The following is a 24,648-nucleotide window of genomic DNA, read 5'->3' on the forward strand; positions in this document are numbered from 1 at the left end:
CATAAAAATTTCATTTATCATAATCTATGTTTAACCACTTCTTATTAATCAAATAAATGAATCAAACTCTCCTTTTTCTTTTAGGATTGTCCACTACTACCGCAAGGATAAATTTTGTAAATACGGATTGTATATATACGTATGTAGTATATAAAAAATGAATAATTGATGCTAATATCTAGAATATCATTGCCATTGATCTTTATCAGGAAAATTTATTAGAATGTGCAATAAACATCTAACTAAACCTTTATATGTTGTCTACAACTTAGTTTGCTTCTTTAAGTTGGCTACAATTTGTTAACCAACACCAAAGAATTTGCATTGCAATGGAACACGAAAAGGGTAAAATTGTTTGACTTCTTTTGAAGAATAAAAGTACTTTTACACTTATTTTTCTTCTACCATTTTTTTTTTCCAATTAATGTTGCTTAAATATAGGTTCTTTAGTCATAAACAAGAAAGAATCTAAGGAAGAAGAACATGGACTTTCATGTAGAGAAAGAATGTCACTCTAGTTTACTCAAGAATACAAATGCACAAGAAAGTACATAGTAATTCAAAAGGAAACCTAATTTTAAAAATTGGGACCACCAAAATAATGCAATAGGATGAATGTAGCCCCGATACAACTATCAAATGATGCTGATATTTTACACAGAACTTCAATGCCAAGACCTAATTCCATTAATGCACCATTTGCCTGTCACACTCACCTTCATCGTACAATAGGTTAATTATTTGTTATAAATTAATTACATATAACTTCTCCCTACCATAAATTATGTTTCAAGGTCCACCAATCCATACCCATATAACAGAAAATTAAATACAGTAGAAAATTATTTGCCTGAATTCACATATAATTTCTCAGTCTCATAATATAGTGTATTTTTAATTGTGTACAATTTTCAAAACATAATTTTGATTATCTATATCTTTACTTATGTAATAAAAAAACAATTATAAGGAAAGGGGACCGTTTATTTTATTCTATATATTTTTTTGTAGTGGAAAAAAAGGGGGAAAAAAATACAAAACTGCTCATGTGATTTTTTTTTTTTTTTTTTTTGGGTGCTCACGAGGGATTAGGCCCTAGAAACAAAAACAAATTACGGGGGATAAAACGTGGCATAGCCCCCCCCCCCCCCCCCACTAGATTATTATGTAAAATACGACCTAAAGCTAAAGGAGAGACTTGAATCAACTCAATTCAGTTGTTCTGATTAATTTCTTGATTGGCTAGTCAATCCGCCACAATTTTTTCCTTCTCGATAAATATGAATGATTTCCACTTCCCAATTTGGTTCAGCTATTAGAGATTTGCACTTCTCAATGTGAAGCACACACTCTCCACCATAAGCTTCCTCATTCTTCAAAATTTGAGTTATGGCTTGATTATCCAGTTGGAACTTGATTTAGCATGCCAACAAATTTCCTTTATTTGGTATAGTTGTCGAACCACTAAAAGCTACTAAAAAAACTCTTGCTTTTCATATCTAATCTATATTAATATTTAGGGCCTATTCTAATTTATTGAATTGAGTTGAGCTGAACTGAACTGAATTGAGCTGAATCAAAGTGAATAGAGCTGAAATGAATTGTTTATGAGAGAGGGAAATTAGGAAATAAAATGAACTGAACTGAATAGAGCTAAAATGAATTGTTTATGAGAGAGGGAAATTATGAACTAAACTGAACTGAAATTAAGCTGAATAGAATAGGCCCTAGTGTCTATAATTTACTACATATTCAACTTCAGTTTAGAAAATTTCATATTACTTCCCAATATCATAACATTCACACTTAATGATAAGTCCAAAGCATATGATTCACAATATGACCATAAAATTGATCTTAATGCTAAGCTAGTAAGATGTAAGCATGCCAACAAATTTCCTTTATTTCATTAAGAAGTTATAAAGATAAAATATGTCCTTATCTTTCTATTTTTGGAAATAGGGGTGAGGTGGACCGAGATCTTGGTAAAATCCCATGGGATAGTTGTTTATTTTATTGGATTAATAACATACAACAGAAATTCTTACATTATTCACCATAATTATCAAACTTTTTACTCAATTAATTATGAGTAGAAAAGGGTATGTAATTAATCTTTTTGTTTGAGTAATAGCACTATACTAGAAAAAACCCATGAACGTTGCATGTAGTTATGGTGTTAGTGTTGCTTGGATTCATTAACTAGCTCTTACTTCGACGTCAATTGTGCTAAGTATTTATTATTCCTTATCTGTTGAGTGTAATTGTAGCTCTAAAAACTGTCATCAGTGTTTTATTTCTTTTTAATTCCTATTTAGGTATTACAATTAACAAAACTCGTACTTCAATTTCTAACATTCAAGTTTAGTGTAATTGTAGCTCTAAAAACTCATAGTTGTCCCAGATTGATAAAGAGGAACATTAACTAACATTCAAGTTTAGAGGACCTCAACATCTAAAGTCATCCGTGCCATTGATTTCAGGATGAAATTTCATTTCACTTATATAAGACTTTATTTTGACAAAAGTATATATTCATATAATAATTATACTCACATATTCTAAAAGAAATAAATCATCAAAAGGGGGCACCACACCTCATCAAACTTCATTAAATGATAGGGATTATGTTAAATCCATTAGAATAAGTGGATTCAAGTATAAATTCACAGGGGTCTCCCATCTCCTAAACGTCTGGTCAAAAACACCTAAAATCTAGTTGTATATGCTAGATCACTTCAACTATCATACATTATGTGTGGAATCTAGAGTCCAATCGCTTTGACTCCTTGAGTGATCTATCGATAGCTAACATACAATGATTTACTCATTATTTCAACCATATATGAAAAAGGTCATAGATTGGTTTGCAAAGCATGACTTCAATTCCCTAGTTGAGCAAGTTATTTACTCATTATTCCAAACCATAGAAGGATGTTATTTTTATCACTTTTACATGGAACCTAGCTAGCTACAAACCTTAGACTATTGACATAAACAAGTAGAAGCTTCAACAATTCTACAAAACTTTGGGGGTGGTAAAATTAGGTAAATATCTTTAAACTATTGAGTTGTAACATTTTCTAAGGCTAAACATGTCCAACCATTTATCTCGCTAGTATATCATCAAAAAGGCACAAAAATTCCCAAAAATAGTTGTTAAGAGTGTGGCCCAAGTATTCTAATGTTTGTCTTGTATTATGCAAAGTTTATGCAAGTGCAAATGGTACAAATTGTTTGCTTTGTCAATCAAAGGAAAGGAAAGATCAATTTAAAGGTTATAGAATTTAATGAAAATAATGAACGGATTGAATTGACTCAACGTGTTTTAATTAGAGGTCAGTCCAATAATATATGAGGATGTGACTGATTTGGATTAGGATAGGGTAGCATGCATGCACACATAGTTGCGTTTAGGTTACATATTAGGAATATAGGAAGGCTAATCGTGTCTTATTATGAACTAAATTACTCGATAAATTACCTAACAAAGACGTTAAACCTAATTAGTAGTGTGAAATGTGCTTTTCTCATAACTTTGAAAGCGAAAATGGTTTAATAATTGTTAATAAGTTGTTGAATTAAGAAGGAAAATTCGTAATTATTAAATAGAGTTCACTTTTTATGGTTCAAGATATCTTGAATAACCCAAACATTTTTGTGCAAGTTCAAACCAACAAAACCAAGGTCGAATGGGGATTATTAAGATCATGATGAAGGCAAACCCACGCTTGGTAATGTGTCTACTTACACGACACCTAACATTGAATAAGACAGGACTGTATTTGCAAATTTTACCAATTAATAGTTGATAAATTAATAATACATACATTAGTTGGTTCAAACTCTTGGGTGTGTAGTCTTTAGGTTGCATCCATGATAATAATTGTTCTGAGATCTGAGATTGGATCATCATGTCTATAAAATCAATTAACTTTTATGACTTTCTCTACATTTATATACATTTATGGATAATCAATATTTTTTCTATTATTTTTAAAAATGTAGGAATAATCATTTAAATTAGTTTTTAAAGGGCATTTTATCTAACTTTTTTAATGAAATGCAGCACCACTTGACTCAAAAATTAAATTAAAGTGGATTTTGAAGAGATATTACATGTCCCAAAAAAAGCTGCAAATAATTTAACCTAGTTGCCCCTTTCCACCAAAAAAAAAAAAAAAAAAAAAAAAAAAAAAGAGGTTAAGAATGATGAAATTTTTTTATAATAGGTACAACTATTTTTGTAGGCATTGTACTCTTTAATTTGATAATGTATCTACTTATTAAGGGCTTGCTCGCTTCAGCTTAATTTCAGTTTTATTCAGTTTAGTTCAATTTTGTTCACCTCCAATCAGTCCAATTCAACTCAGCTCCAATCAGTTCAGTTCAGTTTTGCTCCTAATTTCCTTCTCTCATAAAATATTCATTTCATCTCTATTCAATTCAGTTCAGTTCAGCTCCAATTAATTTAGTTCAGTTCAGTTCAGCTCTAATTAGTTTAGTTCAGTTCAGTTCAACTCATTTCAGTAAATGTGAACAGGCCCTAAGTGTTTAATAAGAACCATCTATTCAACTCAATTAGTATTACATGCACCATGGTGCACCTAGCTCTAGGTGCACCAGGCCCAATCTGCTACCCAACTCAATTGAATTTACACCTAGTAGAAATAAGCTCGCGTCCAACAGATTGAAGCCCAACCTTTTTTTTTCTTCACCATTGAATATTGATATTCTCCTTTTTTTCTATCTCTAATATCTTTGAAAACCTAAATTAAAATTTTCAACAACCATTTTCGATTTTTCTCTCTCCTCTTTTTTTTTTTTTCCTCATTGTTTTCAATTTTGATTCTCCCTTAGTAGAAGCTCAATAGAGAAAAATCTACTTTTGTATTTACTTTAACATAAAGTTTCTTGTATATTGTTAGAAAAAAATGAAGATTTGCTGATTTTTTTTTTTTTTTTTGGAGCTTTTTGATCAATTTTGGTGGATTGTGCAATAAAATTAGCAAATTTGATGTTAATTATTCCATATCCATTACCTTCATTTTTTTGTTCATAAATTTCCTGTTTGATATCCATGTATGTTGTCTTTGATATCCATATATATGAAATAACAATTTATTTGGATGTTGTGTATTTCCTTCTTTTGTTGCTTAATATTTAATTATAGACCAACTAATGAACATTTCTGAACATCCTATAGAAACTTCTGATAAGAAACCAGAAGCAACACAAAAGCCCCCATAAACTTATAATAAGCCCCTAGAATTTTCTGATAATCCACTAGAAAACACTGAACCACCTCAAAAACCTTTGACCCCCCTACAAAAACTTCTGAACCCCAATTACAAATCACTGAACACCCTTCAAAAACATTTTAACCACCTTCAAAAACCACTGAACCCCAACCACAAACTACTGAAGACCCTACCAAAACTTATGAACCCCGTACAAAAACATCTAAACCCCAACCACAGAAACCCTATAAAAACTTCTGAACCCCAACCATTGAACCACTGAACACCCAACCAAAACTTATGAACCCTCTACAAAAACTTTTGAACACTAATCACAAACCACTGAACATCTTACAAAACCTTTGAAACCCCTACAAAAATTTTTGAACCCCAACCACAAACCACTGAACACCTTACATAAACGCGTACGTCTGAACCCCAACCACAAACCACTAAACACCCTTCAAAAACTTCTTGACCCAAAGACACTGCTCGAAATGCTACTCAGCCTTCAGGCTTTCCTTATAAGCAACTTCATATGTTCTAACTGCAATAAACAAACACAGTTCATAATAATCATTACTGGAGTTCAAAAATATAACAACAAAGTTCAAATACTGGAAAAAAATGTTCATAATTACTTTTACAATTATTTTCTAAAAAGCATATATAAATACTCAGAGAATTAAGTAAAACTGAAAGATTCATGAAAGTACCCTAAATGTTCATAAAAATAGAAACAATGTTCATAATATGATACTACTAATAAAATTTTTGATAATAAATACAGTGAAAACTGCTTACTCAAATTATATGAACAAAATGTTCAAATACATGATATAAACAAATTATATTTATAAATAACAAATTAAAGCATCATTCAACAATTAAATTATAATGAAACTAAAAATCATCAAAAAAAAAAAATTAGCAATTAAAATCAAAAATAAAATTCAACACACTTTCAACGGCTTAAGTAACATTAAATATATGAATATCTTTCAAATAATCAATCTAAGTCTATTGTTCATAAAAAGAAACATATATATGTTCAAATATATAACATAATAGGTTCATAATTACAAAACATAAAAAGGTTTCATAATCGAAAAACAAAATAAATTTTCATATGCAAAGAATCAAATGTTCAGTTATATAAATTATAAAGTATAGAATACCAACTTTTTTTAAAACGATTACAAAATAAATAGATCTAAAAAAAAGTTCATAAGAAATGTATCACAGGTTCAAAAATTATAATTAAGATGTTCATAAATCCAAAAATATATGTCAGTAAAAATACATATTTATAGGAAACGTATCATATGTTCATATATTTTAATTTAAAATGTTCAAAATAACAAAATATAATAAAAACCAGATCTGTTAATAATAGAATACACAAATATTACTAACAAAAAAAATCAAAATAATATGAAAGCTACCTATTTCGAAATTCAAACCTAGCCATAGTGATTTAGACAATGGAATCTCATTGGAAAATAATCATCTCCGTCGTCTTAAACACCTTCTCCTTGTCAAATCCGCCATTTTAAACTTCATTTCTTTGCAAAAACTCCATTAACAAAGCTTCAAATTGAAGGTTGAAGAAAACGAATTTTGAAATTAATATATGGTGATCAACAATGGCGATGAAGGAATTAAATCAACAACAATGAATGAATTAAAGAAAAAGAAAAATAAAGGTGAGAGAAATTAGCTAGAAATTATGAATTGTAAGATGAAGAGATGAAGGATCTTGATCTATAGTGATGAAAATTAGTGATGAAGAAATTAAATCCAAAAAAAATAATGAATGAATTTAGGAGAGAGAAGATAGAGGAGTGAGAAATCAGAAATTAAGAAAGTGTGAGGGAAAAGAAGAGAGGAGAGAGAAAATACCGAGAGATAAATGTTGGTAGTGATGAGTTGATGACAAATTGTAAAATACGTGGCATCTTATTACTGGTGGTGCACACAATTTAACATGCACCATGGTGCATGTTATAATTTGCGTATTCAACTGACTAAGGCCTTGTTATATTAACCTTATTTTTGTTGAATAGGTACTACTTATACTGACTCAATTATTATTATTATTTTTTTTACTGATTGAAACTTATTTTATTAAATGATTTAATATAATATTTGTTTTTCACTTTTTTCGACCTTTAGCATTACTTTTCATTTTTATTCACTATCATAGTTTAATTTTATTCACTTATTTTTCACTATTATTCACTATCATAGCTATAATTATTAGTGACCTTAACATTACTTCAAGTATCTTTACAGATTATAATGAAACCTTTATAATAATTTAATTGTTACTTATTTTTATTGATTAAAACCAACTTATTTAGATTGAATTAATAGTCAAATTAGTTTCACTGATTAAAACTTATTTGAATTATTGGTAAAATTATTTTTGAGCCGACCCCAGTCAATTCCCCAGATTAACAAATTTTGTTTATCTGGGGGTATTTTGGTCTTTTTAAGTAGCAGTGGAGGGTATATATGTCTTTTTATGTACTAGTTGAGGGGTACATATGTAATTTCCTCACCAAACAGTAAAAGCAAAAAGCAAACAGTAATTGAACAGTACTTGTACAATTTTTAATAAATGACCCTGCTTTTTCAATATATTTACAAAAATGCCATCAGATTAACAAAAATTCGTTTATTTGGCAGATTAACTTGTATTTTCCATTATTTTTATGGGTTAAAATTTATTTATACATTAATGGTTGAAGTAACCCAAATGTTGGCTAAACAAATCCGATTGTCACTTTGACTTTAACTTGCTCACACATAAAGATGTTAAGGATGAGGAACACATTTTATATACACCGAGTGTACATAAAGGTAAGTACACTCAAGGGTGGTTTTTTGTTCATTTGATATTTTTGTTCAATTATTTACGATTTTAAAATGAGCAATAAAATATTAAATGAGTTCAAAAATCAAAATACCCTTAGGTACACCTTGCACCCGGGTATATATATATATATTTCTTTAGAGGATGAGTGAGAATGGATTCTTAATCTGTACATCACTTACTAAGTCACTATGCCGTTTTCTATCATTCTATGTTCAATGTTCCTGCAAATGTGTTCTTTAAATACATTGTTATGTGTACTATTCCAGCATAAGTTTATTAAGTTTATGTATAGGCCGTGCAAAAAATTCAACATATGCAATTCTGATGCACAAATCTACACCTTCACTTCAAACTTATTCTTAGGTACAAACCAATACAAGTGTCCTTGTTAAAATAAACGAGCCATAATATATACTTTTAGATATATTCAAGATGTAAACTTGGTTTGAAGTTTTACTTACCAATTGATGGCCCCATACTTCTTACCTTTTTCGTCCCTTTCGTTATTATTTTGTACCCAAAATGGATTTAATATTTTGTACCAACTGCTCAAACTGAGACAAACAAGAGAAGTTGCCGTTCTTGTTACCACCTAGACTTAATAATCCTTAAACTCTCAAGCTATCTTTCCAGAACTTCAGTCAAAATAGGTTGCAAGTCAATTAATTCATACATACTTTACAAATTGGTAGATAGAATGAGATACTCGGTAGACGAATGTAATTCAAGATCATGGATAAAATTTGAAAGTTTGGATTCGATGACAATTTCTTTACCTACATTTGTTCAATTCACTTATGTTCCGCTCTATTTTTCCCTTTTCTTTTCCTGTTTTGGGCGATAATATATTACCTTTGTCAATAGGATGTCAAGATAATAACAGTTACCAACTTATTGCTGACCAGAAGATTTCACAGCAGTATCCAAAGACAAGAACGTTATTTTATTGATCTGTTCTCATGTTGCAACTACAAATTCTGCAAGTCAAGTCCAAACTCTGTAGCTTGTCATCACAAGAACAGATTCTGTTAGGTGACAAGTTAAGCAGAGTCAAACAATTAGACGTCGTTTCAAACAAGAGGTGCCGAAAGAATGTTCTGCATATACCTGGTACATAACAAATGGAACAGATTCACAAGGTAAAACAACAGCACAATTGGTCTTCTATCAACTCCAATGAAGAGAAATTTTACACTGTAAACAGGAAGAGGGTCGGGTCAACCTCAAAAAATCGAGTAACTTTTAGTCGCAAGACTAAACATTCATTCTACAAATGTAGATACAAATGGTTGTTTAAAAATTCTCCTGCACTCCCCTTTAGCAATAATGTCAAATATATTCAATAGGATCAAACTACCAATCATGATTTACAGAATATGAAGGCAGACGGGGTTACTGTTACAGTGGAAATTCTGACAATTAGCAATAATAGGATTGGTTTTAATCCAGCTGCCTGTTTCTTAAGCATGGGCTTCAGACAAAACCTGTTAACTGGCTTCTGCACTTTCAACTATTTAATTTCCCTTTTCAATTGATGGGCAATAATGTTCTAGAAGTCTGACTGTTACTGAATTTGTCGAAAGTAATACAGGGCAGTCACATAGCATAAGATGAACTGCCAAGGCTGGATTCATTTCTTTGAAAACATTTGAGCGGTCTGACCTGTAAACATCAGGGACAGAAATTATAGAATTGTATATTTTCAGAATCACAAAGTCATCAAATACATGATGAAAGCACACAATTTCGACAATTAAGATAACAAAACAGATACTACATCAAGTTCCATAACAATGATAACAGAGTTATTCCCTAATCAAAAGAGATCAAAGAGTTATTCAACGTAAACTGAGCAGAAAAAGATATATCAGTCATAACATTATAACGGGCCGGGATCCCTGCCTTGGTCCTGGTAGGGATGGACCCATGCAGTTTTACTCATATATTTATGTAGTACCAAATGGTACTTTAGCCTTAACCCTTGCATTGCATTATTGTAATATGGCTTTTTCATCTCGTTCTAAGATTTTTTTTAAAAAAAAAAACAATGCACTGGCAAGACATTCGATTCAAATCATTACAATTCAAAGTAAGAGAATTGCCCATTGAAAACTGTCGCACTTTTACTTTGTACACCATACGAAGAACCAGTGACTCAGTGAGAAACATGGAGCCTCTATTGCTTTTAGCCCACTAAGCTATCTCACTGCAGAGCTATTCCTCAAGGATTAGGGGGTATTTGGTTCAAGTAATTTAGGTATGAAATATGTAAAACCCATTGTGTTTTTTGAGAAAATTATAATTTCCAAATACATACCACACCTTACTCAAAGCCACAAGGTATAGCTCATACCACACCTTTCGGTATCAAATAAAAGAAAAATTATCATTCCCGAAAAAACCAAACACATGGTATTAAGTATCAAGTTCCAACCCAACACCACCGTATCTCATTCCTAACTTCAAACCCATACCAATTTATGTATCAAATAATAGAAAAATTAGTAGCACTGAAAAGGAAAGTTGAAAAACAGAGAACAGCACAAGTTGACTAAGAAAGAAACTATGAAAGCAATGCTGGGTAGCTCAGGGTAGAGTTCTATTAGATATCAAACTAGAGTTACATTGGACACAGGAGAAAAGCACATTTTCATATTCACCAGACTTATGAGATGCACATGTTCAGCAAAAAACAAGGGCCTTGGTTCAACTAAGAAGCATCAAGGAAGGAAGCTGATCCAGGTCGATACCAAGAAAATGTGGCATATATTTACTTTCACAGTTGTTTAAATCGAACATATGTTTGGGGAGGCTGAGTGGAATGGAACTAAAGTAAAATGTTAGCTTACGTTGTTTAATCACGAAGGAAGAATAAAAAAGAACATTGAATAAGATAAAAACTGGGAAAGGTTAAAACCTGATGAGATATAAGGGTATGGGTCTGTTGCACTAAGATTCCATATGAATGGAGTCTAATGACAGTAATCTTTGTATAAGAACATCAAACATAAACAATATTACTACAGACACAATAAGTAACTAATAATATGATGCTATAAAAGAGAGCAATCAAAATGACAAATGGGCTATATCGAGGAACTACTAATGTAGGTTTGATATGTATGTGCAAATACATATCAAACCTTAAAATATTGAAAAGTATTGTAAAGCACATGGGGGTGAGAGAAAGGAGGAGAGAGATGGGCACGTGGGACCAGTTTTAGAAGTACCACTGAAAGCTTATATAATATAATTGACTGTGTAGTGTTACTATTTCTACACGTAGTTAGTACCACTGAATGGATATCAGTACCATTGAATGAATATATAGTACCACTGAATGTTCAATGATACTATTTGATCATCTAGTGATATTATTAATCACCCAGTGGTACACTTAAATCCAGCACATGGGGGTGAGAAAAAGGAGGAGAGAGATGGGAAAAATCCATGTGAAATGTCTCTTATGCCCCTTGATATGTATGTATAGGTACCTATCAAACCTCCCTTTGGAAGGCCTCATATATATCTACCTAATAGGCCATGTCGATTTTGTGCCAGCAAGACACAGACCAGATGTCAACTACCTTCTTAAACGTTTGAGAGTACTGTCAAAGGATAACAGAAAATTTTCGTTTATTTCCTTCCACACCGTACACACCAGGGATCTCATTTAATTTTTTTTTTTTAATTGATTATAGAATGGGTCAGCAAAATTATACTTGTAAGATGGAGATGAGGAAACTAAAGCGCCATGAGAGACGAGAGATATAATAAACAATAAGAGAAGATACCCAAGAAATGAAGTGATGCACTTACAAAAAAAACGGCCAGTTACGTGAAGAGATTAACTTAAAAAATGGCAGGATATATAGGGTCCATTTAGAGAAATGGGACGGTATAGGAAGGCACATACACTATGCCAATGATAATTGGAGAAATCAGAGCATAGAAGTCTTGAACACCCTCCACCCCCAAGTAAAAGATTCATTTGCCTTTTGCAAACATGTTGTAGTGAATAAATAGATAAGACATTGGGGTTTGGTTTTAGTTGATTATAGAAGAATTTAAGGTTAGGTTGATTTTATTTTATTTTTTTAGATAAGGAAAGGATTCAGATAAAGGCAAATGAGACTTTGATTTAGAGACAAAAAAAATTGGGTGAAATGCGACTATTATTCAGAGAGTATGTCAAATGAAGCATAAATCGCATGTTCAGTGGCCAATTAACATAAGTCCATAAATTGACAAAGGAAAACTATAACAATGTTACATGAGATGTTTTACCTCAACATCAAAAATAAAATCGAAGTGTACATGAAATTGTTATAGAAATTAAAAGAATTAAGGCTTAGACGTTATGTCGTTATGTACACCTCAATTGACGGCATCCAAATGCATAATCAAGAACTGTAAAGTCAATCATTTTAAGGGATTGTAACAGAAAAAGTGGTAGACCAAGGCCATTGAGGTGATTGACAGGATATGACCCACTTAAGACCTACGGAGAACATGGTCCTTAATACTTTGTATGAATTTGTGGCGGCTCCTGGAGTTGGGCTGATAAGTAGTAATTTCCTACCGCTGTTGCAAGCTGTGTTATTGCTTATCATTACTTAAAATCATAAAATCAAACTATAATTATATAGTTTTGAAGTAGTGAGGTGAGAAGACACGATAAAACGTTACATTAAGAAAGATAGAGCATATGTAGGTCATTATGAGGGGCTAAAAAATCCACATATTCTCAGGAGAAAATGAAACACAATGTTATAAATCCAACGCAAAGAGTAGAAAATAAATAACTACTTATACGTCAAACAGCGAAGAAATGAGGGAAACATGACAAATTACCAACAAGGTAAATCTTTCAAGAGTGGCAATGTGAAACAATAAACTTTGCTTCAGCATTTTTTGCAGGTGTAACATGACCTTGATCTGACCTAAGAATTCCTAGGGAGCTTGAAACAAAAAAATTTGTAACCAAAAAACCAGCTAACAACAACAATATAGAAGCCTTAATCCCAATACATCTAAACTTTACCTTAAACTGGCATGACGTTAGGAATTTTTCCATGTATGTTTGAAAAAGAATTGTCTCATGTCATTGTCGGAGAAATAGTGACTAATTTATAAGGTTAGTGAGCCAATCCTAATACCACATGGATTTAGCTTGGAACCTCACTTGCTTCATTTGTGGGTCACCTGTCCTCTTCGGTCTCTCTATATCAGAAGAATTATAGTCACCCCAATGCTATGGATTGAGGACTTGTGTGTGTAAAGGAAGAGTAGTCCCACAGACAAATAGGGCAATGACTAGTTATAAGATTAATGAGCCACTCTTCCAAATACCATATTGTTTTGGGTTGTAGCCTCACCTGCTTTGTAAGTGGATCACCTCTCCTCTTCGGTTTCTATGAAAGGTCAGAACTATTGTCACCCTAAAACTGTGGACTGAGGACGTGTGTAAAGAACTGTCTTACAGAGAAATTAGGATGATTACAAGGTTAATGAGCCACTCCTCAAAAATACCATATGGTTTTGGGTTGGAATCTCACTTACCTTGTATGCGGGTCATCTCTCCTTTTATAGTGGGCCCCAACACATGAAACAAAAGTCAACCTTCAACCCGACCAAGACCTCAAATTACCTAATCGACTAATTGTAACCAAACCTTCTAGCAATGCCCATTTCCAATGCTAGGGATTATTGGTCAATCAAAAATTAATCCCAGACAGTTTAAAGGCAAGAAAGAATTGCAAAGACAAAGTCACCAAAGGATATATAAATTCTTTCGGCTCATACTTGGCAAATTTAAAAGGCTCCAACATTTTGCTAGTGCAAAAGATAACACAGCCTCATGCTAAGGTAAACAGGTCAATCCAATGATTTTTAAAAAAAAATGAATAAAAAATAAAAATGAATAAAATAAAATTACAGGAGGGACCCCAATAATTGACGATCCAACAGGACCTCAACAAGAGAAAATTATACACAAAATTCCAGGTATATACTGTTGATACAGACTGACAGTGATACATATTTCATGAATCTTAGATGACTGGATGATGTAATAAAATAATAGTACTGTCAGTACTATGAAGTATAAACACGTATAATTATATTCCCAACCCAAGTGGACATAAAATGTCCCCCACTTGAAGTATGTACTTGTTAGACAAATTTTACATGACAATGGGTTCATATAAATTTATCAAGTAATTTTACTATATTTTTAAGAATTCAGACGCATAATAACATACTTGCTGCACCAATACCACAAAGCAAGAACCAACACCCCCCCCCCCCTCCACACTTTAGTTGCAACATTAGAACTTTGGCACTATTCATAGTCTCCCCTATTACGAAATATTATGATTTATACGAAAGTAAAAATTAAAAAAATCGTGTGGGATCTTGTTGGATTTGTCTCAATGTGTACTTTATTAAAATCTAACCTTTTTTATTTTATTTTATTTTTTTTTTACCAACACGATTAAAAACATTAATAGTTCTATTTTGTGCATTGCAACCGTGAAACTCTTAGGGTTATAAGTTGGGAGCAGAGAGAGTAAATTATTATTAATAAAAATGAATATACCATTATGACCTTATTCAATATGAAGTATTTACGATCTTTTGTGATTCTGTACAGTTCATAACAATCCAATTAACAATGCTATACAGTCATTTATGATCATATATATTCCTAACTGTGGTCATGGACGCTAGAATTTCTTTTGTGTAATTGGATACAACTGCTTCATTGAGATCACCAATTTCTTTAATGAATTTAATGATTAATACCATTTTTCTTTTGAAGCTAAAGTCATGCTAGTATGCTACACTTCTTTGCAAGATGATGACAGTCACAAGGCCACACACCTATCCCTGATCACCACAACCCGTTCCCCTTGCCCAGCTCAATTCCCCAAATGATGAAATGCAGATAAGTAAAACTGTAAAAGGTGCAAGAAAGAAAAGAGAAGGCACCTTTATCCAACGCCTCTTGTGACCAAGGTTACTGTATATATGATCAAGCCTCGCAATTATTTCTCTGAAAGTTGGCCTTTTTGTGGGATCTTCATTCCAGCACACTTCAATTAACCTAATTGCAAGAACACAACAGACCTTATTTGCTTGACAAAACTGATTAAAATTGACAGGAACTTAATACCAAATCAGTTTCATCACATAAAAACACCTCCAAAAAATGCAGGATAATCTTTCACAAAGAAAAAAAAAATAAAAAAATTTGTTTGACTCTATACAACACATAAAATATTTACACTTTGTTTGGATTGAAGGATATGGAGGAAAGAGAAGAGAAATGGAGGGATGGATTATTTTTCATTTGGATAAAAAATGAGGAAGAAAGGAAATTGGAGGGGAGAGAAATGGAGGAATTAAATTGTAAGAAATTGATCCTTCCAACAAGGGAAAATTGGAGAAATTTAGAAGGAAAACTCATCAATTTTTCCTCCCCTTCCCCTTGTTTTCCTTCTCCAATATCTATCCAAACACACTGTTACTGATGAAAATCAAATGGCATCAGAATGACCCTACTAAATTTGCTCAGAGCTCTATATTACTAGGCTTTCTAGAGCTCCTAAGGCATGCACAATCACAGGTATGGCATCTAGCCAAAAGCTTGGAAAATAAACCTTAATATATACAATACAATAAGTGTTTTGATAACTTCAGGTCTTGCTAAGCCTATCTTAGAAGTAACAAGCAGCAGACCTATCAAAAGGGTCAAGTTGGACAGGTTAGTTTAGCATTGAGTAAGTATAGGTCAAATTTCAGTTGGGTTATAGACTGCTTAAGCCTCAAATTACATATATCTTTCGGGTTGTTTCAGGCATTGGATTGAAAATTTGTGATCAAGACACCAATTTTCAATAGAATGTGATCAGGTTCCTCAGCCAAGTCGGCAAGTCAATTATTGAAAGGAACGGGTACTAGAATTCTCCTCCCATTGAGCTTTCTAGATGTTGATTCTGTAAGCATGTAAATAACATCCAACCTGGTTGATTTTAAAACAACGAAGTCATACAAAGCAAATACGGAGTATATGATGACAAGTGTAGACAGTGGGTACTTGGACTGAATAAAAACTTGATGGTTTAGAAATCACTAGGATTTACGGTACAACAAAATCCATTATCATAGTTCTGTAAATCAGAAAACCAAATAGAATCCGTCAGCTAGATAATTCACCAAAAGATATTTCTAGCACATACCTTTCTTAATCAAAGACTTAATTCAGCTTTTGTAGGAACCAAAGTATTCCAATACTCACATAAGAGGAGTATGATACGAAAATCTTTAGTGAATTTTTAGTTTTATACACTGTGTAAGAGGATCAGTAGGCTTGGAGGGGGGGAGACAAGATTTACATGCAAACTATGTTGTTGAGTACATGCAAAAAACGACCACTTAAAAGCATTTTACTATTACTAAATACTTTGAAATTATGTAGTAGGTAGAGCCATGCTAAAAGACCCATTTAAAACATCCATGTCTTTTTCTTATCGTTTAAGTTCAGGGCATGAGTTTTTGAGGAAGACAGGATAGAATGTAAAATAAAAATGAGGAAAATGTACACTTACTCTTTCAATCGATGTGGATATGATTTTCCTGAAGCTTTAAAAGGTGGACGCTCATTTGCAGCATATGCCTCTTGAGCATTTTTGTCTTCCTTTGAAGCAAATGGTGGACAGCCTTCAATCATCTATTAAATCACCAACAAACCCATTAGATATATCAAAGTCCCAATAAATATATGGAAAATCCGATCAAGAGATTACATATGCAATTGAATATACCATGTGCACAATGCTGCTCCTTATAGTAGACATCACACCCTAAAGCTAATAAAGCATGTTCATAATTTTCTCATTAAATTGATGAAGTTGTCATAAAAACATGGGAGAGAGAGAGAGAGAGAGAGAGAAAGAGACCAAAATAAATATGCATGACATTTATTTGTGAAAAGGGAGTATCAATTAAGAATCAACTCACTGCCTAATCAGTTACTAAAAAAGAAGGCATTTTTGTCATAGAACCACACGTTTGCATGACAAACACTGACAGACCAAATGGTTTCCAATTAGAATTCCAAAGGAGTCTTCATGAATCACTTCTACACTTCAGTAACAAAGCTTTGATTTCTACATAGCAAAAGTTTTGATTTCAGTGCCTCGGTTGGAAAACTAAAGAAATGCTCACAACTTAATGGCCCTAATCAGTAAAGGAATAAAGGCAGATCTTCATAGAGCGTGAGCATGAAAGAAGGTTTCAAACAATTGCTAACACATTAACCTATATTTAGTAACACACACACCTTAACAAGAGCATTAAGGCATGAGTAAAAATTATACTGCACATCCCTCCACAAAGTTTCAGCTTACTCAAAAATAATATCTAGTAACACACACACATGAACAAGAGCAATGCAAGTCATTATACTTCTGCATACCACAACCCAAGAAACATGACCTTTACAAAGTTGAAGAAAGTAATTCATATCAAATCAAACTCAGTAAGAAAAATGGAAAATTATTAATAAACAGCAGAGGCAACTACAGCCCCTTGGTCCTTGGAACAGAAAAACCTTTCCAGGATACCAAGGTTATATGGTAAGTTGGTAACGAGATATCTCACATGAAATTTTGACTAATTCAAAGAGAAAATTAATCTTTGGGGTATCAAGTTTTATCATTAAAATGTGGTTTCCCATCCTTAGGGATTAAAGATTTGATACTTAAAGCTTTGACACTTTTGTAGTTGTATTTTGTATGCACGACTTCTACTTGCAAACATTAACAACAATAAATAGATAAACAAAAAACAAAAAAAAATTTACCTCTTGAAGAATTAAAGCAAATGAAAATACATCAACTTTGGTGTCATAATCTTCATTTCGGAAAAGCTCAGGTGCCATATACCGGCCTATTAGGAAATGAAAGAAATATGACATTACAAATCATGTGCATGAGAATATATATACTCTGTTTCTTTTATATAGTCTTATTTGAAATCTAACAAAGTTTTCCAATGCAATAGTGTAATAACAATATCTCTATGTAAGTACAACAAAAAACTTTAAAAATGATGGATATATATATTAACAATCAGAATTACAAATAGTACTTACATGAATATTCTTCACAAGATATGGGTCGGTTCCTTTCAACTCCCTTGGAGACTTTAAGCAGTTTGCTCACTCCAAAATCAGCAACTTTAAGATGCCCAGAATCATCACGCAATATGTTGCTGTCATCTTGTTAATAGCCAAAGTTAGATAGTTTGGAAATTTTAATATGAACAAAGATCCGTCAGAGCAGATGTAGAAACACCAATCCAACATGAGATCAATTTTGAAAGAACATTTGAGGTGGAGGAAAACTCACGAAGGTTCAAGGTCACAATGGATTATTGGATGTGGTTTGATCTCGTGCAAATAACTCATCCCCCTGCAAAACAAGGATCATTAACAATCAGTCACCCTTAACCCTGGAGCATCACATACCGAGGCTTCTTTAAAAGGAAAGGCAACAAATACTATTTGTTGAAATTAGTTGTAGTTCTCTTAGCAAGTAATCTCAGATTGAAGGACTAGACTACTGCCAAAATACTCCAGGATGGTTCAAGATTCATTTGAAAAATTTGACACTAGTGCATAGGACGATTAATTAACAGACACTAATCTATAGATATAATCAGAATGACATAACCCATGCTACATGCTGGTTTGTTTATATGACTTAATTATTCCCACCATCCCATGAATAATTCCAAATTTCTTTTAGTAAACATATAAAAGGTAGTTGTTTAAAAAATAAATAAAATAAAAAAACTTGGTAGTAAATAGAGTCAAAAATTATGAGAAAGTGCCATTGATAGAGAGAAAGGGGAAGGGGGGGGGGGGGGGGGGGGGGGGTTGATGTGAAAGAAGGAAAGAAGAAAAGTTTATTTGATATAGACATGTGAACATAATATTGGGGCAAGCCATTGGGACAGAGATAGCATAGTATTCTTCTACTGCTAAACTGTAACCAAGAAATTCACAAAGATAAATTCGTTGCATGCAAAGCAAGTTAGGTAAAATTGTACCACAAAATCTAATATGGAATAACATGGTTTTATAAATTAAATAAGTTATCTTCACCATGTGCTCTATAGTTTTTGACAACTTTACCTGGTACCCTACTGTAAAAGATACAAAGCACCTAATATACACTATAAGTTCCAAGTTGAGACGAAAGTAATGGACATTAGCTCACTACCTGCGCTTGCAAGGGGTATAAAAATTACAACAGGCAAACTGTAGGCTTCAATTGGTTCAGTGGATAGTTGGATACCTTTCAGATTCAGATACTATTTCAAAAGACAATCTTTTTAACCAAAAAAAACTGAAGGGTACCTAATCAACCAAATGCAATCATAGGGGATTCAGGAATTTTTTTAATCTATTCAGTTACCCTTCAGATTCAGTTACTAACTTACTACTTAAAAAGACAGAGAGGGCACAGGACCGGACTCACTAAAGTACAATATTCTGCAAAGTTCCCAGCATAGGGGGAAAAAACCTTATGGTGGGTAGCTTGCCTGGCTGTCCCTTGGTGGAACTGGATATTCAAGGAGCAGGACATCTAGTTGGTAATCCTTGATGGATAGAGTGTTGTTTCTTGCTTTGTTATGGTGCTTTTCTAAAGGATTGTTTTCTAGCTGGATTACGTGATGTATAGCGTAACACACTATATTTTTACATAACGTTTCTTTTAGCAGGAATACTTTGCACATAAACAAAAAAAAAAAAAAAAATCAACTTTTCATCTATCTTCAAAGCAACTTTGACAGCTTGTGGATGTTGACAGAAGAAATATCCCATACTTAACCAATAAGTTTAATATCTACGTCTCAACAACTAACGAGCCAGAAACAATTACTAAATGCTACATGAAAAATCAATATCCAGTGAGGATGAATTAGAGAAGTTAGACCTTGCAATGTCAAGGGCAAATCTTACTGCTGTCTTTGGTTTTAGCGCACCATTGTCTTTCAGGAACTCACAAAGGTCTCCCTGTAGGATACACAAAAAAACATTAAGTAAACATAAATTACTTGTAATAATAGCACAAAATCGGTAATTTCCCTATACAGTCCATCATCTTTACACAGATAGGTCCATACAAACTATACTAAAGAAATTAGGTGTACGATTATCAATCAAAGAACAGGAACATAAGGGACCAATTCCATAAACCACTCCCTTCGTCCCATAATATAATGCTTGTTTCTATTTTATCATGGGAATCAAGGGTAGTGGAGAGAGTGGGTAATATTCCTAAAAGTAGAGGTATTTTGTATGGGAAAGTAAAAATAAAAATACATGGGTGTTTTATATGGGGAAAGGTAATGAAATAGATTATGGCACAAAAAGCTGGGGATATGTTGTGGTATTTTATAAGGGAAATGTAAATACGTTGAGAGTTATGATAAAAATATGTAAAGTAAAAATAGAAAGATAAGCAACACGAACATCTTAGGACAACCAAAATGCAATACAGGCACTGTATTTTTGGATGGAGGAGACATAAACAGATTAAGGCGTAAAGGTGTAGGTCAGTGGAGCTGTCTTAAGAGTATTCTAAAGGATGTAGCTTTTCAGCAAGAAGTAAAATTTTAATGAACATCACCGCAATCTTACATCTAACAAAAGACCGCATTAAACAAAGATATATGTCTGGAAACTACCCTCTTCATAGATAATTAGGATAAAGAAGTATTTGGCATTCCACATCAAAAGATTCTTAAGAAGTGACAACATAAGTGTCTCCCATAAATACTCCCTTTGTTCTGTTTTGTCTGTTCCATGTAGAATATTTTACACTAACAGTGTGTTTGGATAACATTAGAGGAAGGAAAAGAAGGGAAGGGAGGAGAAGAGGAGGGGAGGGGAGGGGAGAGAAGAATGGTGAGTTTTCCTTCCAAATCTCTCCATCGTTGGAGGGATCATTTTCCTACAATTTAATCCCTCTATTTCTCTCCCTTCCAATTCCCTTACTTCCTCATTTGTTATCCAAATGAAAGATATCACATCTCTCCATTTCCCTCCCCTTCTTTTCCTTCCATTTCCTTCTATCCAAACACACCGTAAGATAGAAAAACTTTGACCACAATTATTACACAGTTAAATAATCTTAATAACCAAGATGAAGATACTGATGGAAAAAAACATGTGCTTGGCTATTGTTTACGAAGTCAAATGGATAAAAATGGAAAGGATGGACTAGAGCTGAAACAGAAAGATGAGTCAGCCAGCAACAAATGTTTCCCAGAAAAACAATTAAGAACTGCCAAGATGAAATTAGAGAGTAAAGAGGTCCAGAAATGAGACTCGAGTCACAGAAATGAAGCAAAAACATGAAGAGAAAATGAATAGAACTACTGCAGACTAGGTGCCTAACCTTGGGTAAGAACTCAGTAACAATCATCATCGGCGTGTGTTGAGTCACTGCACCCAAGAACTGAACTACGTTTGGGTGCCGTATTCTCTGAAGCAAAGAAAGCTCATCCCTAAATGCTCGTCTGAAATTTATCAGCAGTAAAAAATATCACATATAGTATAAACATAACAGGCACAAAATAAAATAAATAAACAATTTAGAACACTCACAACTTTTCTTCATCAGTGAATACTTCATCCCCAAGCTTTTTGACAGCAACTTGTATCCCTCTCCATGATGCTCTAAGAAAAGTTCCCTAAAGGCCAAACCAGAAAAGAAAAAAAGCACAATTTTTATAATCATTTTTTACTGCAATAACATTGATTGGCATACTTATAGTCAGACCTATAGCAGAGGAGGTCTCATTTCATTCAGATAGGAAGAACCTACATTGCCAGAAGCAATTCCAGTAAAATGCAAACTAATAAGCAATATAAATTCATGCAGAAAGTGAAATAAATATAAAGAGTACCTTGTTGATGTTTACACTTTCGCTAAAATCAATTTCTTGAGGATCAATCTCATATTCTGGGACATCACGGGCATTTTTGACATGCATAGGAGCCATCTATTTTACAGCACGCGCAAAAAAGGAGAAGAAATGGCAGATTTGTTAAGCCAAAAGTGGTGTGCGATCAACAACACAAAAGACTGCATAGAGTTTAATCACATGACATACCGGAGGTTTGGCACCATGGTCCTCCAGAGCCTTCACCACCTCATGATTCTTGTAATATATAGCATCTGCAAGTGGCTGTTGGCCCAATCACAGATTATCACAAATGACAAAACGCATGTACACACGTCGTGTAAAACTAATTTTTTTGTAAAAATCAATGAAGTGACCAAAGGAAACAGATCCAAAACAAAGACTGAACTTTCATGAGAAGTCGCTGCTAAGGGTAAAGCTAACATGTGACATTGTCAACCACTCAACCCTACGTGTACTATATGATAGCAAATGAATCTCAGATATCTTCAGAAACCAATATAATACCACAACATACTAACGCACTGATCCCTAACATGACTCAAGGCTTCATAACTAAGTTATTCAAGAAAGAAAATTAAAATTTAATTGCTAACCCAGTACAAAACCTTCAGCAAGAATTCTAGCCCATTAATCAAGGTCAATATAAACCTAAGTCCTAAGGTACTCAATAAACCCAACTTTATCAGCGTGAAAAATCTTTAAATTGGTGAGTAACTTAGCCATGTCGCAAATAAGCTTTATAAACTTCAATGATCTTGTAGCTTCTTACAAGAATTCAAAGAAGGTACCCTCAATGGATAAAATAAAATCCTAGGAAATGCTCCAGGAGAATATTGAACAAAATACTTTACAGACTCCCAACCCCACATGTTTTCTTGTATAAATTGGTGCATTGCCATTTCTTATTTTCCATTAAATATTTTCTTCCAGGTAGCAAAATATTGTCATAACTAAATACAAAAAGCATATTGAAGCAATAAAATGGTTTGTTTGACGGGTTACATTTTATAATATTTTTTGCAACACCTTCCCACATATTTGAGCTTCATTGATCTGGCAGCACAAGCATGACAGTTTCTGAAAGTTCTTCTGATACTATCGTAATACCATCATTAATCTCAAACTCAACCCTTACACTAGTCTCCTTAAAAAAAACGGAAAAAAGAAAAAAAAATCTAATATAAAAGAAAAACCTCACACTAGTCACACATCACCACAATAATTAATAGTGCAGATATCAGAAAGTTCCTCGATACTCCCGATCACGACAAACTAATCCACCAATTACCTCTCAGCTCTCACTGTATATCTTAACAATTCCTTAAACAAATGCCGGTTAATTATCAGCCACAATATCACTCCTCACAAACACAATTAAACTTTCAAGTTTTAACAAACTTCTGTTCCCAACAAGATAAATTATTCTTCCACCTATAAATTAATCCAATATTATGCTAATCAGGGCAAAACTACCATAAAAAATTACAAACCAATGATCTCAATTTGAAAATTAAAAAATATGTTAAAAACACATTCGAACAACATTATAAGACAATTTTCAACAACCAATCCTTAACCCCGATACCAACATAATGGGGTCGGCCACATGAACCAAGATTATACACGAAACCAAATTAATCATCAAATCACCTTAAATCCAAACCAACCAATCAAAATACATTGGGGTCGACTACATGAACCAAGATTATCGAAATAATAAATCAACAACACCAAATTAATCATAAAATAACCCTAAATTCAGACAAAATACTTGAAAATGAAGTTAAAATGAATTACCGTACTACCCCAACGATCTTTAGGATCAACCTCAGCATTCATATTAATCAACAAATCAACAACATCAACATAACCTTGACAAGCAGCAACATGCAAAGGAGTACGATTATCCATATCCTTAAAATTAACATCAGCACCAGAATCTTGAACCAACTCCTTAATCCCATCCACATCTCCCTCATGAGCAGCAAACATGAGTTTGACACTCGCCGGAATCTCAATCTCACCAACTCCGTCGTCTTCCTCCTCAGGCCCCGCCGCACCGTCGGAAGATCCATCCGTCAACTCAATCAACGGCAGTCGGAGATCGTCGTTGGTGTCGTCGGAAGTTGCGGTGGTGGTGGTGAGTTTGTCGAGGGCGGCGTAGGAGGATTGACGGCCGAGAGGAAACCTAACCGCCCCCGGAGAATCCATGGTTTCCGGTGATCGGAGAGAGAAAGAGAGGGAGAAAATGGAGGTTTGAATTTTGGTTTTTTTATTTTATTTTATTTTTTGGGGATTGGGCTAAATATGCGTCGGTAAAATTGGGGAAATGTTGGGGAGAAAAAGAAGGGGGGATGTGAGATGAGGTGAGGTGGTGGGTGGAAAGTACGGGGGGTTGACTTTTTGACTTTGAGGGAGAAGTGTGGTTGACGGGGTTGAATAGCGCGTGAAATGTGGAAATAATGAAGGTGGTGTGATATTGAGGGGTGAGCTTGGTCGGAGGGACTAAACAATTTTTTA

At 33.3% G+C, this 24,648-nt stretch overlaps 1 protein-coding gene across 1 annotated transcript; it reads right to left on the bottom strand.

The window, feature by feature from the left end:
- Nucleotides 1–9,043: 9,043 nt before the first annotated feature.
- Nucleotides 9,044–24,473, bottom strand: LOC145610214 (serine/threonine-protein kinase 12-like). Its single transcript, XM_081665503.1, has 12 exons — nucleotides 23,926–24,473; nucleotides 22,315–22,389; nucleotides 22,108–22,203; nucleotides 21,806–21,891; nucleotides 21,597–21,717; nucleotides 20,130–20,209; nucleotides 18,537–18,599; nucleotides 18,281–18,399; nucleotides 17,990–18,075; nucleotides 16,734–16,855; nucleotides 15,115–15,229; nucleotides 9,044–9,783 (listed from the first exon to the last, which is right to left on the bottom strand). Exons 1-12 carry the CDS (start codon nucleotides 24,337–24,339, stop codon nucleotides 9,718–9,720), a joined length of 1,443 nt encoding a protein of 480 aa, XP_081521629.1. The 5' UTR covers nucleotides 24,340–24,473; the 3' UTR covers nucleotides 9,044–9,717.
- Between the last annotated feature and the right edge of the window lie 175 nt (nucleotides 24,474–24,648).

Source organism: Chenopodium album, chromosome 24 (genome assembly GCF_948465745.1).
Source record: "Chenopodium album chromosome 24, dcCheAlbu1.1, whole genome shotgun sequence".
Lineage (NCBI taxonomy): Eukaryota > Viridiplantae > Streptophyta > Magnoliopsida > Caryophyllales > Amaranthaceae > Chenopodium > Chenopodium album.